We start from the raw sequence: 17,622 nt of genomic DNA on the forward strand, positions 1-17,622 counted from the left end.
AGAAATATAATTATATCATTGTTGTTTCAGAAACAATAGTTAAACAAATGAATGAGTGAAAGAAGGCTAACAAAGAGAGTGTATAAGGGAGAAGTGGAAGTGGGAGTTGGAAGGGGTAGACCTCGGGGCAACGATCAGATCGGGGAAATCCTGAAGAAAGGCCAGGTCAAGAGCACCCTAAACCGGCGAGCGTGTATGAGGAATGTTATGAAAGTGAAGGAAGCGAAAGAGGTATGTCAGGATCGTAGCAAGTGGAAATCCATGATCTCTGCCTACCCCTCCGGGAAATAGGCGTGATATGTATGTGTATAGTTAAACCACACAACACAATACAACTGTTACAAACAACAACACAACAATTCTTACAACAATTACCGCTCCACCACGCATAACCAACCTGTGAAATTTTAAAATTACATACCTACGGTCGTTATGGTGTTGTGAGTAGAACAGTTGGAAATAAAACTTATTACTTTTTATTTTATTTTTGCTTTGCAGGAGTATAAGACATCTCCAAATTAAGTTACAAATTATACTTTTAGTATAAAATAAATTCATAAATCCGGACATGTGCGAGTCGGACTCGCCCACCGAGGGTTCCGTACTTTTTAGTATTTGTTGTTATAAAACAAATACTAAAAAGTACGGAACCCTCGGTGGCAACAGAAATACATTATCTGTGAAAATTCCAACCGTCTATCACGGTTCATGAGAAACAGCCTAGTGACAGACAGACAGACGGACAGTGGAGTCTTAATGATAGGTTAGGGGCCCGTTTTTACCCTTTGGGTACGGAACCTTAATAAAATCAACATAATGTAAATTGTTTTTATAAAAATACTATTGGTATTCACTGTATTTTTTCCTTGTTTCAGATGTCGAGTGAAAACAACAAACGGTTGTGCGCAAATAAATATATAATGAGATAGTTACTTAAGTGCCAAAAGTGAAAAAACTATTTCTTGAAAAGTGTATATTAAATTATAAAATAGGTATATAAAAGAGATTTTAATGCCATTAGAGAAGCATGAAATTGAGCGTGAGCGCGTACCGTGCGCACGCATCGGCGCACAAGAAGATCCTAACATCGTCGTATCAGCAACATTACGGGAGCACCGCTGCACCGCCCATCTGTAACCCGCACACCAACTTCACGCCTAAGGTACGATTAACGTCATTCATGATACTTACATTAGTTTTTCTTTTTTCTTGGCAAAATTTAAAAACTGATGAGTTCAGCAAGTCTCGGTTTAGCCAAAGTAAGGGTTCCCCCACATATATGTCGACGCGGAATCGGCAAAATTTAAAAGGAAAAAGCTTTTTTGTCTGTGCAATAACAACGAAAAAGTCGTCGCTCGGCTCGGCTCGCATCGGCTGGCGCCTGCCGCCACGTCGACGGCTTTTTCGCTCTTATTGCGCGAACATAAAGATTTTTCCTATCAGCTTTTGCCGAATGCGCGTCGATATATCTGGGGAGACCCTAAGATTAATTTACGAAAAAAATACTTAATGAGGAAATTGTTAGGGACTGTTTTTAGGCTTTAAGCACAGTTTAAGCGGCAGAGGAAACTGACCCCTCTTGCATAGAAACTTGTTTGCAGGGGATGTCAGTCATCTCTACACTTACTGTATATTCAATTCGGTGTTCTGCCTTTTCGCCGAAGTTTTATTGTGCGAATTTCACTTGCCAACCAACTTTTCGCAGATGATTTACTTTGGTAACCAACATTTACAATTCTCATGTAAACGTTTAGAACAAGTTCAGATATTTCTGTGTCAGTTAAAAAAATCGGGACCGTACAATATTATTTTCAAAACTATATTTTGAAATAAAAAAAAATGTAATACTCAAAACATTCTAAAATCCAAGACATCAAAATGATGTCATTCTGTTATCATTCATCCGTGCGTCTCACTCGTTTCAGTATACAAACTATACATACGCAAAATGCACGCGCGAGTAATATAAATGACATCATTTAGATTACAAAATTTACGTTCGAATTGGCCTCCATTAAAAGCATTTTGCAAACGTAACATTTTCATTCAGACATCATTCTAGCTGACGGGCGAGAGCAAAATGCAAGTTCATTAGAAAACAGCATTTAAGGCGATATGATTCGACTCATCAACGAATCTGAGGGGGTGAGGTGCGCGGCAAACCGTGAAGCCCCGCCCGCGCGTCCCGCGACCCGCTCGCCGAGATCGTGAGCGCGCGTCGCGCACGGTAAACATAGCAGACGGGTCACAGTATAATGATCTTATGATGGCAGTATTTTAACTAGACCGGGAAATGGTCACGTTTTAGAGTTTTTATTGTATATGTACGTATGTATTTTTGCATTACGTATTTCTGATCATTTCATGTAGAATTATTATTTTTATATAGACATGTGTACTTATTATTGATCAGTAAAGAACGTTTTAATTTCATGGCAGCGTGTTCGAGTTAAAGTACCTAAAGGAAAGTAACAATTTTAAAGGAGACGGTCAATTAAGGGTTCTATTTATAAAGGTTATTAACCTTAATCAATAATTTTACTTTACAGATTCCTTTAACTCAATAACGCTGCCGTGAAATTAAAACGTTGTTACTGATCAGTAGTACTTATTTATAAGCTCTAAAACAAAAAAAAAACAGTTTCAAAGTAAATTTCTGATAACTTTTTGTCAGTGCAAGCCTTATGGTTTCTTCTTGGCAACATTTTACATGAAAATGTTTTTGGTGGGTCTCATTATCACAATTTCCAATACTTTTGTTGCCTAACTTAATAAATTATTGTTTACAATACCTATCGACTTTATACCTATTTTAATGATCACACAATTTTAACGAAACAATGTTTTCAAGAAAATAATTCAATTAAGTGCGAGTCAAACTCGCGCACCGATGGTACCTACATTTTATTAAGTACATTATATATATATTTTTTTAATTAAGTTGTAACTGACTCATCATCATCATCTCAGCCATAAGACGTTCACTGCTGAACATAGGCCTTCCCCTTGGACCTCCATTCCGGTCGGAAGCGACCCGCATCCAGCGTCTTCCGACGGCCTTAACAAGGTCGTCTGTCCATCTTGTGGGTGGACGTCCTACGCTGCGCTTGCTAGTCCGTGGTCTCCACTCGAGCACTTTTCGACACCATCGGCCATCTTCTCTGCGCGCAATGTGGCCTGCCCATATATATATATATAATGTTATATATATATATATATATATATATATATATATATATATATATATATATATATATATATAACATTTTCCAGAAGTCTGGTCGCTTGTGGTGAAAAAAAAATGTATGGAGAACAGAGTGGCCAACTTTCTTAAAAATAGTTTATCTAATACTGATTCTAAAATGGTATCACACATGCTATTTACATTTGTACAAATAAAGATATGGCCTAGATGGTGTTTAAAGTGAAGTATGGTGCTAACTAGTAAAAAAGACAAAAGTGCGATTATCTCGAAAACCACGAAACTTTTACTAGACCTATAAGTGCATTTTCTGGACCAGCCTAAGCTGCCCTGTCGATGGTTAGAAGGTTGTCCATTAATTACTGGACATCCTGTATAGAGATGTAACTAACCCAAATCGATAGTCACAGCAAGCGATTACGATTGGATGGCACGTAGACTGAGGTATCGAATTGTGACGTATAATGAATTTTTATTTGCGATTTAAATAAAGCTAGAATTATATGGTTTTCGCGCAAGGCATTTAATACACCGACCGAGTAGGTCGCACCCATCGTCAAAATCTAAACTAACTGGGGATCTATTTTAAAGTTAATTTATGTTATTTCTATGTCAAATTTGTTGTCTGTTAGGTGACGATAAATATATCCATATTTACAGTTGATTATCCACCTTTTCCTTATTTTTATTAAAAGAAAAATTAAAAATTCATATCGATTTACTTAGACGACTACCGATTCATAAAGGTGGTGTCCGGCTAGCCCTAAAATTAAAAAAAAAGACGTAGAACGTAAACGTTCGTAGTGCAATTGTTTTCCTTTGTGATTTCGATGTGCGAGACATTTTACGTTGTATTGCTGTTGTGAGTGACAGATGTCAAATAACGCAAATAAATATGCACACAGTATATGTCGGTGACTTTAGTTCGTCTACGGATCTACTCATTTCTGATTTGATCACGCAGAGAAACTCCGAGCATAGCCCTCTCCATAGCTCGTTGAGCGACTTTGAATTCTCAGATGAGGCCGATAGTGAAAGACCACGTAACTGACTGAATAACACAAAATATTAAAAAAAAATTGTCTTATACCCGCCTTATTTTGAACTCCCTGTAATCACACCCCGTATTCCGCACCCTTCACAAAATAATCTGATTTAGTAAAGTTTACTAAATGTTTTTTTTTATGATCTTGATCGCGTAATAATGTGTTAAACCCAAAATAGCGTCTTAAAACGTATTAAATTTTTTATAGTGTGATCTTATTAAGCATTTATATGAGAAGAGCGACAAAATTTTACGATAGTTATTTATAAATTTTTTTCGTTTTCAATAAAGAAGGAAGTTTGAGAAAATTTTGTTAATTAACAATTGCCTAAATAACTTTAGGATAAATTTCTACAAGTAGTACATTTGTTGACATGTTTTAAATACACCATATTTTTTTTTTAATTTTTAACGAATATTTAATACCTTTAAAATTATATTGAATGTTACGTAATCGCTTTTTCACGCCGAAAATGAGGCGTGGAGGACTGTGTTCAGCGTTGAATAAAAAGTATAAATAATGGAGATACAGTCCTGCAAGTATATAATGTTGTATTGGAAATATCCTCCTCTTTAATAATATCAACTAGATTTTGCCCTGTGCGCGGGGCCCGAGGGCCCCGCGGTACGCGTGTTGTTTGCTGTTGGTGCTGTTGTTGACGTGTTGTTGTTGCTGTTGTTTGTGCTGTTGTAACTATTAACCTAACCCATTTTTCTGGTAGCAGTCCGTTTCTGTAGGGTTCTCAGTTCTAACCTAACCTAACCCACTTTTCTGGTAGCAGTCCGTTCCTGTGAGGGTCGCAGTTCTAACCTAACCTAACCCACTTTTCTGGTAGCAGTCCGTTTCTGTGAGGGTCGCATTTCTAACCTAACCTAACCCACTTTTCTGGTAGCAGTCTGTTCCTGTGAGGGTCGCAGTTCTAACCTAATCTAACCCACATTGTTGGTAGCAGTCCATTCCTGCTGTTGTTATTGTTGTGTAGTAGTTTGTTTTCCAAAGGGAGAAATAAATAAAGTTGTACTTTTGATAGAAAGAAAAGATCCGCATGCGAGAACTTCATTCCCGCAGCTCGGCCTTCGGCCTCGCGTGCTTGAGAAATCGTAACTTTTCCTATTGGGTCGTGTTTCAGCTCCAACTTCCTCCTCACGTGTGACGCTTCGGGCCTTCGGCCCAACGCGGAGCTCGGCCTTCGGCCTTCGCGAGCCTTGACGCTTCGCCGTCGGGCCTTCGGCCCGCCGGCTCCGCTTATCAAGAAAGTTGACTTTGTAGGACGTTTGGAGGAACTGCATTCACGCAGCTCGGCCTTCGGCCTCGCGTTTTGGGAGTCGGGGTGGAGGCTCCGGGCCGTCGGCCATCCACTGGGGTCGGCCTTTGGCCTCCCTGCCTGAAGTTCGCCCTTCGGGCTCGCTTAACACACTTTTTGTATAGGATTTTGCTTTGTTCGTCATTCCCGCAGCTCGGCCTTCGGCCTCGCCCAAAATTACTGGGGGGGGGGGAGGATGCTTGGACATTCGAGATAAAGCTCCGGGCCTGACGGCCCTCCGCGGGGTCGGCCTTCGGCCTCCCAGCCTGAAGCTCGCCCTTCGGGCTCGCCTAACCTACTTGGAAATTTGAATTTGGCCCGTGTCCGCCACCATTTTGAATTTTTCCAAAAATTTTTTTTCATATGCTAATTTTGGGCCCCCAAGCTCGCCGCATGTCAAATCTCAGCGCGCTCGGACCAACTTGAAAAAAATTTAAAAAAAAGTCGGCCTGTTTAAAAATTTTTAAATGCAGTTTGTTTTGTCTTGGGGCCCTCTATGACATTTGGTCGAGCACCCCCCACCCATCTCGCACCGTTTAAAAGTTGCCATACAAAATTAAAATGACCATTATTTCCGCCATCTTAGATTTTTTCCAAAAATTTTTTTTTTCATAGTAATCTAGAGGCCTCTATCTTTCGCCATGCCAAATCTCAGCGCGCTCGGACCAACTTGAAAAAAATAAAAAATTAAGTCGGCCATTTTGAAAATTTTTAAATGCAGTTTGTTTTGTCTTGGGGCCCTCTATGACATTTGGTCGAGCACCCCCCACCCATCTCGCACCGTAATATGAATACTTTTTGAGATATTGGGGAAATTAAAGATCTCTACTTTTTCCCCCTTTTTTTGCTTATAACTTTTGACCACCCATTTTGTGTGTGCTACTACACGCTTCGAATGCATTTTTCTAGGCATTATGACGAATCTAATGAGGTATCACACGTATTTTTAGGAGTATTATCTCTGTTTTTCACCGTGTTCAGTTTCTCGAACAAGACTAATACAACCAAGCGCAAGATGAACTGCCTGTAGGCACCTTGAACTCTCAATTATATTTAATTCATGTCGACCGTGGTCAAATATTAAAATTAGTGATATGTATTTAGTTCTTAAATAATTGTATTGCGATATGCCTATTAGGGTAATTTTTTCAATTATTTCAATTTGACATTTTATATTTATTTAAATTTATGATTATGATGATGAATTTGCACGCTTGACGGGCGTGGCGCGTTGCATGCGATCCAAAGCCGGGCGCCTTCGGCACCCTCATACTAAAAGCGTAACACTATACATATATTGTAACATCCCCATACTGTATCAATCCAAATAAATAATTTCTGATTTTCAAAGGAGTCAAAGAGCACGAAGGAATATAATCATTTTGCAGATCGGACGTAGGTATATCAGTAAAGGTGAAATACTGTAAATATATCATACTTACATACTCACAATTATATTATCTAGGAATATAATATTATTTACCTACATTGAAATACTGAAATATTTTAACTGTTGATGTAGGAAAGCTAGGCGCTTTCAAGCACCTCGTAAAGTATTAGATGCTTCTGTTATCAGAAAGTGTGTTTTTATAGCACTTAGTGACTTTTTCTTACGTTTCATATGCTTTGTTTCCCATTGTTTGTAAATGGTAAAATCACGTGACCGCGCGGAACATACTGACGCAGGTCCGTCCTCTACAAGCGCTGCCGCGCGACTGAAGAGGGCGTAAGTGCGTTCGCGAGTGATGGCGGTTGCGGATTTAGTAGGTATTGAAACATAGAAATTATTTTAATGATGTTACCGAGACAAAGTGATCCAAATCATCTAGATTATCTTATTACCTATACATTTATGTAAAAAACAAGTCAAAAAAATTTGTATTGTAGCTCTGAGATTGATTTATTGTTAAAAAAAGGCGTAACTTTGGAATTTTTTTCTATCGAGCAAAGTTTATCTAATCATGTTTTTGAGATCCAAAACATATCTGCCAGATCCTTAAGTATAAGATATATTTTTTTCACAATTTTAAAACGTTGTTTCTTATATTTCTGATGGATTCAAAAAACTGGTTCGCTTAGCTCGTACGGGAAAAGCACGCCTTAAGATCCCTGCATTATCACAATGTTAGAATAGAATTACGAGCTATTGTAGCAGAAACAAAAGAACACGAAGTTCTTTTGTTTTTAAGAGAATGCTCAACTTTATTTAAAATATTTTAAGTTGAAATTTGTGAACTCGGTTTTTAATAAGAATTGTTTGCACCAATTTCGCGTGGTTTATGTAGCAATAAAAATTGCAAATACAAAATTAGATTTTTTTTTATGTTCTGATTTACAAATTAGATAGTATTAGGTATTTTTACGGGAATTGTATTATATCGCAATTTAAATTACAAATGACTAAATTCTTGCTCCAAACAAGAGATGTCAGACTTATGTCGGTTTAAAATAAATTCGCCAATCTGCTATTTAAAGCCTATGAAGAGCAAAAAGAAATATTTATTTTCCAAACCATTTCTCTTTACTTTTCATACCTACTAGAAATTAATCTTAAATTATTTTAAGCAATAGATTTTATAAATTATAATGTTTCATTGGTATTAAGGATCTAATTTTACCCTATTGACTCTGACCTTTGGGAGGAGCTTGCTGGAAAATAATCATAATAATAGTTATGAAAAGAGAAACTTAAGCCCTCCTACGTAAACACGTTCAATGCAAGTCAACTTTATTGTCACACTTGTAATACAATATTTAGGAGCAAGTTCGGTTTGGCCAGCCATATTAGGGCTCACGATATACAACGTCCATAATGTTTATTTAGGGTCGCCATCACCGAAAGCGATAAGCAGGGCTATTTATTAAGTCTACATTTTGCCTCAAATTGTTAGCTGGGATATATGTATACCTACACTATCCGCTATTTATATCAGAAATTATTCAAAACGTCTGTTGTGCAGTCAGCAGCAGAAGTTGCTAAGCGGGCTCAAAATTACCTTGACACGCTCTTATTCTCTTAACAATAAAGTCGCGTCAAGATACTTTTGAACACCTCGCCCGCTTAGCAACTTCTGCTGCTGATTGTGCAATTAGGACAACCCCAATCTAGCAACTCCTGGCTGGCCCGACTCCCGGCGTCTAGTCCACTCTGTAGGGCTACCGCCAATACCGAAAATCGTCAATTGCGGGCATTTTTCTCTGTCACTCTAATTACGCCTTCATTGGAGTAGAAGAGTAAGATCCCCGCAATTTGCGAATTTCGGTTTTCGCGGTAGCCCCTCTGCCTGCTGCTCGACGCAACGTTGAAGCGACTAAGCAGCGACGCCATTTTCCATAGCGCTAGACACCCACGCTCAAAAGTCGCTAGAGTTAGACCAAGAAAAGTTTGCAGCGATTTTGATAGCCCGCGCAGTGCAAGTGTCATTTTAAACGTCAAACTTCTATGAAATTATGACGTATAAATAACACTTGCACTGCGTGGGCTATCAAAATCACTGCATACTTTTCTGGGTCTAACTCTAGTGTGGGTTGGCTCTTAGAGGTACGTGTAACATTCTCTTTTCACAGACAGGTCAAAGCCTGGCTCTATAAACCCGGACGCAGAGTCAAGGTTGTAATAAATCTCCGACGTGCACCGCATGTCCGAATTATTTGCTGGGATGTCCCTTTTTACTCCAAAAGGACATAAATCACTATAAATACCTGCTTACTTTAGATCTTTTTGTAAAGAACGAGTAAGTGTACCTTGTCGTAGTAAAACGACATTCTTTTCTTGAGATTACATTTGTTATAGGCTGTTTTTGTTACCTAGTGAATGTATGTACTAGTCAGCTTTTATTGAATTTTCCTCGCATTGTTACTGCGGTGAAGTTAGGTTTTTGAGTGATTTAGGACTCCAGTCATATGCGAAGTAGTAAAAGTCTGTTCAGTTCGGGTAAATGGAACGCGTTTGCGTAATATCGTAAACTACATCAACTTAATTAAGGTAGGTTAAAACAATGTTTGAAATAGCATTAATTTACACAGTCAATAATGCTGTTTTATACCTACTGAATCTATTTTCAGAGACTACTGAGTCGGAGAGATATTTTTTTTTAAACATAGATTTTGATTTATTAATAATAAAATACCAATCGGCATCGATGCCATAAAACGCTCTGTTTTACCACGGGGTTACTTTCATCATTATCGGCATGTTTTAAAACTATGGTGAATAATATCTCTCGAGTGCTCCGATCTTCCATAAAACAAGCGTACTCGTACAATCCGACCATTTAAGGTTACCTCCCCTGACTTCTTGTACTATACTAGTATTTATAGCTATTCGAATTTCATAAATATTTAGGTGGATTCAATTTCGTTCAGAAACAGAAGACGAGACCTAATTGTCTGAGCGAGGCATTACTCCCAGACCATAGAGAAATATAGTAAGAATAGAGTTCTCACTCCATACATCAGTTTTGATACCAAAACGACTATTATTTTCGCAGTCGACATCTAGCATCTAGTAACGGAATTGTCAGTACCACTACTTGATAATAGAATTCTCTAATGTCGCGACTCACGAAAAATGGAATTCAACAACAATTTACAACTAATATTAAAAGCAGAAGGAGTTGAAAATAGAGTTCCGGTTAATCCGGTTATACTCGTCATGTTAGCTAAAAACTGTTGAAATTTAGACTTTTCGGTCGTCGGAACATCTATTGTCAAGTAGCAGTACTGATAATTCCGCTACTCGATGCTAGATGTCGACTACGATAATAAAAAATAGTCGTTTTGGTACTAAAACTGATGTATGGAGTGAGCACTCTATGTATTTTTTCTCCATGCTCAGACAGAGCGTAATGGGAAACTGATACTCTATTTAATGAAAGGCCTAAAGCGGTACAGGCGTATTGAATGGAAAATCTTTATTGGAGCTCTTATCTTGTATATGTTAGTGTAAAAGTCCGAAGTACGGTAAAACCTAGGGTTTACCGGTAAAACCTAGGTTTTCCCAAAGAGAATAGATAGTATAAAGGGGTCCTGTCATAGTAAATTTTGTAGTCACAGTAAATTTACAGCCGTCTATCGACACACGACTAAAACTCAAAATGAAAACGTATAAAATTATCAAAAAAATGTATATATATGGATAAATAATTTTATTATTTTTATATCATTTTGATCCATGTTCATTCACTGATATCTATGTGTTAAAATGGTTAAATATGAAACGGTGTCGTCACGCCATCTAGCCGAGCATAGGCTAAAGGTGTGTGCGCCATCTATCCGAGAATGACTTTTTCTTGATTTCCGAGGCACGTTTTTTCCTTCGACTTTATTCATCTTATACGAAGTTACATATGTCTTTGATATCTTACTGTAAAAGCTCGAAGTACGGTAAAACCTAGGGTTTACCGGTAAAACCTAGGTTTTACCGATGCATACACGGTTATAAGTACCACTGACGCGGATCCGCACACCACTCTGGTGTGCGAGCGAGATAGTGTTATGCACGGAGTCGATAGCCATGGCATGACATTTTTTTGCCAATTGTTTTAATATTATAATATTTTTTACATACCTATTTAAAAATTATAAAGTTTTGTAGGTAGGTATCTATATCATAGATACCTAACTTTATAATTATATTTTCGTAAAACGATTATTCAAATAATTTTAAGAGGGAAGGCAATTTGAATTACGAAAACATGTTTAATTTGAATCTATTTTCACTTGTATATCGTTGCCCTGCATGTCATAGCAGACGGTCAACCGCGAACCACGTTCGACGTGTTGCCTCGCTGTCACACTTGTAAATTCGTACGTAAGTGTGACAGGGAGGCAACACGTCGAATGTGGTTCGCGGTAGGCCCTCAGTATAATTTTTGTATAAAATAGCTAGTGATATTGCCGAGGGATCTGACCAGCAAAATTTTAAACCGAAGTATATTTTCAGAGTTTCAGATAGAAGGTAAAAATTCGCGCGATGGCCATTTCTTCCATCGCATGTTTCGCGCGGCGCACCATATCTTTTGTCCCCTTCTAATTCCGGCCCCTTTAAATATAGCCCATAACTTGAATATGTAGGTACCTACCTTTTTATGGGGACCATGCGCGTTGGAGGGTCTGCCATCTTGTGGCCTGAATCGGAAACATATGTGCACATGTACATTGCCAAAGCAAGTGCTACTATCCACCTTTCTCGTCGGTACGTTTCCTTGTGCATAGTAGGTTCTGCCATCTTGTGGGCTACATCGGAATCATAAACGACACATTTACACCTCGCATCAAAAATCTGACGGCTCTTATGCTGCCCCCTATAGTTCATGCACGGGGCCTATAACCAAACGTACCGTAAAATGGGGTGAGTAGGGTCAAAACTGAAATTCGAACCTCGATTTCGAAATATTTGTTTCCACCATATTTTGCATGCCAGATGTTGGTAAATTGTGTGAACTTGTAAATATCTTCTTATTACTTCTATTATGTACCACTTTTTATGCAAAATAAAGACATTGATTGATTGATTGATAACATTTTATTTTTACATATGAAAACTGAATGGTGTATAGAATAAGTGTTCCGGACGTTTGTATTTTAGTTTTTATTTTATTTTGGGTAGTTCCATTTCATAACTTTGACGATAAAGAGGAAAACCCACCTCACCCCGTAGTGCCTCGTATTTGGGGTGAGAGGGGTTTTCATACAAAGGTGATTTTGGAAGATTGTTGGATCGATTTTTTTTATTATGCGTATTACTATAGCTCCATTTTAAATTGGAATACATTATTTTTGTAGCAGTAGCTTTAAAATCCCTTCTCACCCCCCTCTCAAACCTTCTCTCCCCATTCATAACCCACCTATCCCCGCGAAACCTACTCACCCCGTTTTACGGTAATGAAAGTAGTCCTTTTATTAGCGTATCTTATGTAGGATATCCTATAAAGATTCGAGGATTTGCGACATAAAGTAATAGAAAATGTTCAGTTCATTGGTCGTTCCGGCGGGCAGCATAATTCTTGATCAGGGTGCGATAACCGATACTGCCGATATCGTTCAAGCTTTAGTAACGTTATAAAAATATCGTTATCGTAACGGTATATTTTGTTTTTGTTATTACACACATTACCATAATAAGGAGGGATCTGTTTTATTAGGTACGTTATTTATTATTCTGACCAAATTTTAATATTAAACCTTAGAATTTTTATTATAAATGTTGATTAGTAATCGTTTTGTTGTAAATAAATAGCGAAGTATTCTACAGATACATATCCATTAATTTCATGCACAATAAAGTAATAGGAAATGTTTGGTTCAATCCTCGTTCCGGCGGGCAACATGATTCTTGCAGGCCTATTCGGATTTCGAGATAATCACAAGATCTTGAGACGATTTAGAGATCAACTAGATCTACATTAGATATCGACTAGAGTGACTTGGATATCTAAGTCTTATCGAAATCGTTCAGAAGGACCTCCAGAATCACGGAAACGTCAATTTTGACATATCTATCTTACAAATATCTTTAAATTATCCGTATCGTAACTTGTTGAAGTCTAGTAGAAATCTAATTCATTTTCCGAATCGAGCCGTTGGTCAGGGAGCGGTTTTCGATCATGTGGAAATCGCTCAATTGATAACGTTATAGAAATGTCATTAATGTAACGGTATTTTTTTTTTGGTTACATTCACGCTATGAAAATAGTAATCTGTTTTCATAACGTTATCTCATTGTTCTGACTCAATGTGACATAAATTAACTTGTGGTACATATCGTAGTTTATTTCACAATGTATTTATATTTTTTTGCACATTTAACGTTTAAGAACCTTTTGGCATTCTCTAACAGGGAATCATTCCTATTTAATCTTACAGCATTTAGTAACTGGAGACGTCATGGCTGTCATTTTCTGTACAAAACAGTCTGCCAATTTTTGCGGGGGAGGGAATGTCAAATGTTTTGCTATTTCTACATGATTTGTACGTAACGTACAAATAGCCATGTCATTCCATACAAAAGTTTGCACAATTGTGCAAGGTTTTCGGCAGAGGGGTAAGCTCTTAAAGGCGACTCCAGTTATTGAATGCTCTAAGTATTTGTGACGTTCCACGGCAAAAGGTACCTTATGGCGGCTGGCGCTTACGTCGCATAGCACCGCAATAATATTGGAGCGGCGTTAATAATAGCGTAAGCGCCAACCACCATAAGGTACCTTTACCCGTGGGACGTCACATTTAATTAATATAGGTACTAAAATAGGTACCGTTTTAATAAGCGTTACGTTCAATAACGTTATTAAAAATAACGTTCTTATAGAACAGCAATATTTCAAGCCGTTCCGATATCACGCACACGGCCATTCGTATAATAAAGTATTGGTGCCGCGTCGATAGCAATAAGGATGCCATTCCGCGGACGGGAATGGAACGGGACTATTCTAGGAAACATCTTTGTATAGGCAATAGGAAATCCAATGATGTTAGATTGATACTAGCTTTTCCACGCCCACGGGGAGTTGATTTATTCCATTCAAATACAAACTTCAGATTTCCGTTTTCCCTCCTAAGTCCCTGCGTACAATTTTTTGTACAAATATTCTAAAATCTATTTTGAACTTTTATTGTGTAACTAAGGGTTCCAATTTTAAAAACAAAACAATTGTTTCTGGGTCTCAGGAGGTTAATTTATGCGAGAGCTAGTCAAACTTAAATATAGGTATATACATTTGAATATTCTTCCAGATAATATTCTTCCTGGATATTTATTTATAATCTAGGTTTGTTAATGTTTAGAAACAGTTAGGTGCCTACATAAAGTGTGACAATAGTTATTTGTTGGTGGAGCTTAAACATTACCTATATATATGATTTTAATAAAAAGTTTAATAACAAAACTTTCGTGAAACACAAACATACTTATTCAATATATTAAGAACGGGTAGGAATGGCGTCCGCGGAAACGCATCCTTAAGAGCCTCGGTAGAGAGTACCATTTTGTACCATTTGGAGTTGAAACTCTAGGTCCATGGGGTCCCAGCGCGCATAAGTTGTTCGCAGAAATCGCGAAGCGTCTGGTTGACGTAACTGGTGACCGAAGAGCTGGCGGCTACCTCGCACAACGTATCAGCATTGCGATACAGCGAGGAAATGCCGCCAGCATCCTTGGTACAATGCCTCAAGGGCCTATTTTAGATTTAAGCTACTTAGTTATTAATTTCGTTTAGTAGTACCACTGTATATATATTGTATGTAAATAAATGATTTATAATTAAGAACGGGTCACTCACGTATTTTAGATATATGTCCGAATTCCAAGCCCTATGTTATACCTCGCGATTTATGTTGGTCTCCACGTGTACTTAAGAACCACAATACGATAGTCCTTCAAAGAGACAGGCTAAGAAACAATCGAGATTATTCCGCTTGTGCAGAATAACCCTCTAAAGCTTGTCCCTTCTCCGGGGAACGAAACAAGTAATTGGATAATTACGGTCCAGTGCCTGTTACTGGCGTTGTACGAATTGTTGCCTACTTTACTGCCTTTTTATTAACTGTGGCGTTTATTACGAGTATATTAAACATCCGAATATACGATGTTTGAATACTTTACTAATATGGTTTGTTATCTCTTCTATAAATAGGGATTTATAAGTAGGGTCGGTCAGTCGGCACAAAACCGTCTGTCACTGTTAAAACCTCGGGTTAAAACATTAAATTTTATTATAATATGCGAAGTTTCATATTTAGTTTACTGCTGAGTGACGTTGTCTGTCATCCGTCGTCAGTCAATTGTGGTTAGTGCGACTGGCCTAGTTTGGCCTAGTGGCCTGTTTAATGATGCGATTTTAGGGCTTTTCGACAAACATGCGCCTGTTCATACAGTTAGAGTTCGGCGTCCGCCGGCTCCTTGGATCACTGAGGGCGTCCGAATGGCAATGAGGAGGAGGAACAGAGCTTTCGGGCTCTTTAAACGTGACCGCACGGATGACAATTGGAAACTCTTTAAGGCAGCTCGTAATCGTTGCAACCAGATGGTACGTACAGCGAAGCGTCAATTTATTCACCGTAATGTTTCCTCTTCATCTATGGCCGATGTTTGGAAATTCCTCAGATCTCTTGGCCTGGGAAAACCCCCCAATAGTTTTAATGGCAGTTCATTTTCTCTCAATGACCTTAACAGACATTTTTCCTCCGCTCCTTCTATTGACACCGCTATTAAGGCCACTACCCTATCTGACATCTCTTCTTTGCCTTCTCCTGTCACAGATTATTTCTCATTCTGTCCTGTCTCTGAATTTGATATAAAAGTCATTATTAAGGCTATCAAGTCAAAAGCCGTGGGTTGTGATGATGTCAGTCGTTACATGATTGTGTCAGTCCTCGACTGTGTGCTTCCTGTGATAGCTGACATCATCAACTCTTCACTGGCCTGTGGTGAATTCCCTTCTCTTTGGCGTAAAGCTTTTGTGATTCCGCTGCCTAAAATTAGTAATCCCACCATTCTCAGTAACTTTAGGCCCATTTCAATTCTCCCTTTCCTTTCGAAAATCGCTGAAGCGGTTGTACATAAGCAACTTTCGGCCTTCGTTTACTCGCACAACCTTTTAAGCCCTTTGCAGTCCGGTTTCCGACCAAGTCATAGCACCAGTACTGCGCTTCTCAAGGTAACTGAAGACATCAGGCGGGGCATGGAGAATCAATTGGTCACGGTCCTTATTCTTATTGACTTTTCTAACGCATTTAATACCGTTGACCATGACATTCTCCTTGCCTTGCTCAAACATATGAGAGTCTCTGAAATAGCCCTTCACTGGTTGGGTGCCTACTTGCGGGGGCGCCAGCAGGCAGTCCGAGTTGACCGGTCTTTGTCTGACTGGTATGATCTGGCGACTGGCGTGCCTCAAGGAGGTATCTTATCCCCACTTCTTTTTTCCACCTTTATTAATTTTATTACACCTGACCTTCGCTGTTCCTACCATCTGTATGCTGACGACTTGCAACTCTACGACCAGTGCTCTGTGACTGACCTCCCAACTTGCATTGATAAACTTAACCTGGACCTTTTTCATATCCAGAAGTGGTCTGAGAGGTTTGGCCTCTTTGTAAATCCGTCAAAGTGCCAGGCTATTGTTATAGGTAGTTCCAAACAGCTTGAAAAACTAGACTTGGACGCACTTGCACCTGTAAGCTTTAACGGCTCCCCAATAACATTTAGTCGGAGCGTTAAAGACTTGGGCGTTCTTTTCGACAACACCTTGAGTTGGAGAGCACAGGTTACTGAAATCAGTCGTAAGGTCATGGGCTCACTTCATTATCTGAACAAACTGAAACACTTCTTACCGGCCAAAACTAAAGTTGCATTAGTTAACGCCCTTATACTACCCATTATTGACTATGGTGATGTCTGTTATCCGGACATAAACGAAGAGCTTCTTGATAAATTGGACCGCCTGCTTAATAACTGCATTCGCTTTATTTTTTGCCTCCGCAAATATGATCACGTTTCTTCTTTTCGCTCTCAGCTTGGCTGGCTTCCCATTCGACAACGTCGCAGTATTCGCTTGCTTTCCACTCTTTTTTCTGTGCTTAATGATCCACTCTCTCCGGAATACCTCAAATCCTTCTTTCAATACTACGGCGTTTCTCGCGTCCGCCAACTTCGCTCTTCTGGCAATATGTCTCTGTCCATCCCTCCTCACCGAACCGGGTTCATGTCGAATTCGTTCACTGTGCAGGTGGCGCGTCTTTGGAACGGACTTCCTTTCAACATAAAAAATGCGCCTAATAAGTTCGCTTTCAAAAAATCCGTACGTGCTTTCTTTGCTAGCAGAATGAAAAAATCTTAGTGTATTATATATTAGTTTCATAATATGTTTCGTCGTTATTTATATATATATATATATATATATAGGTATATAATATATACATGTACATATATATCATAGTATATTTGTATACGTAATTTATTGATTGTTTTTGCTGTTGTAATTGTAGCACCGCTCACAATCTCTCTGCTTAGCCTTAAGGTTGACTGGTAGAGAATGCCTTATGGCATTAAGTCCGCCTTTTGTACTATAAGG

General features: G+C 38.6%; 1 protein-coding gene across 1 annotated transcript in view; it reads left to right on the plus strand.

The window, feature by feature from the left end:
- The first annotated feature begins 957 nt into the window (after nucleotides 1-957).
- Nucleotides 958-17,622, plus strand: part of LOC134800041 (uncharacterized) — a 222,198-nt gene continuing 205,533 nt past the window's right edge. Inside the window, exon 1 of the mRNA XM_063772487.1 lies at nucleotides 958-1,162. Within this exon, the coding sequence (XP_063628557.1) occupies nucleotides 1,028-1,162 (135 nt within the window). The 5' untranslated portion in view covers nucleotides 958-1,027. The remainder of the gene's footprint in view (nucleotides 1,163-17,622) is intronic.

This window comes from Cydia splendana, chromosome 19, assembly GCF_910591565.1.
Source record: "Cydia splendana chromosome 19, ilCydSple1.2, whole genome shotgun sequence".
Taxonomy (NCBI): Eukaryota; Metazoa; Arthropoda; class Insecta; order Lepidoptera; family Tortricidae; genus Cydia; species Cydia splendana.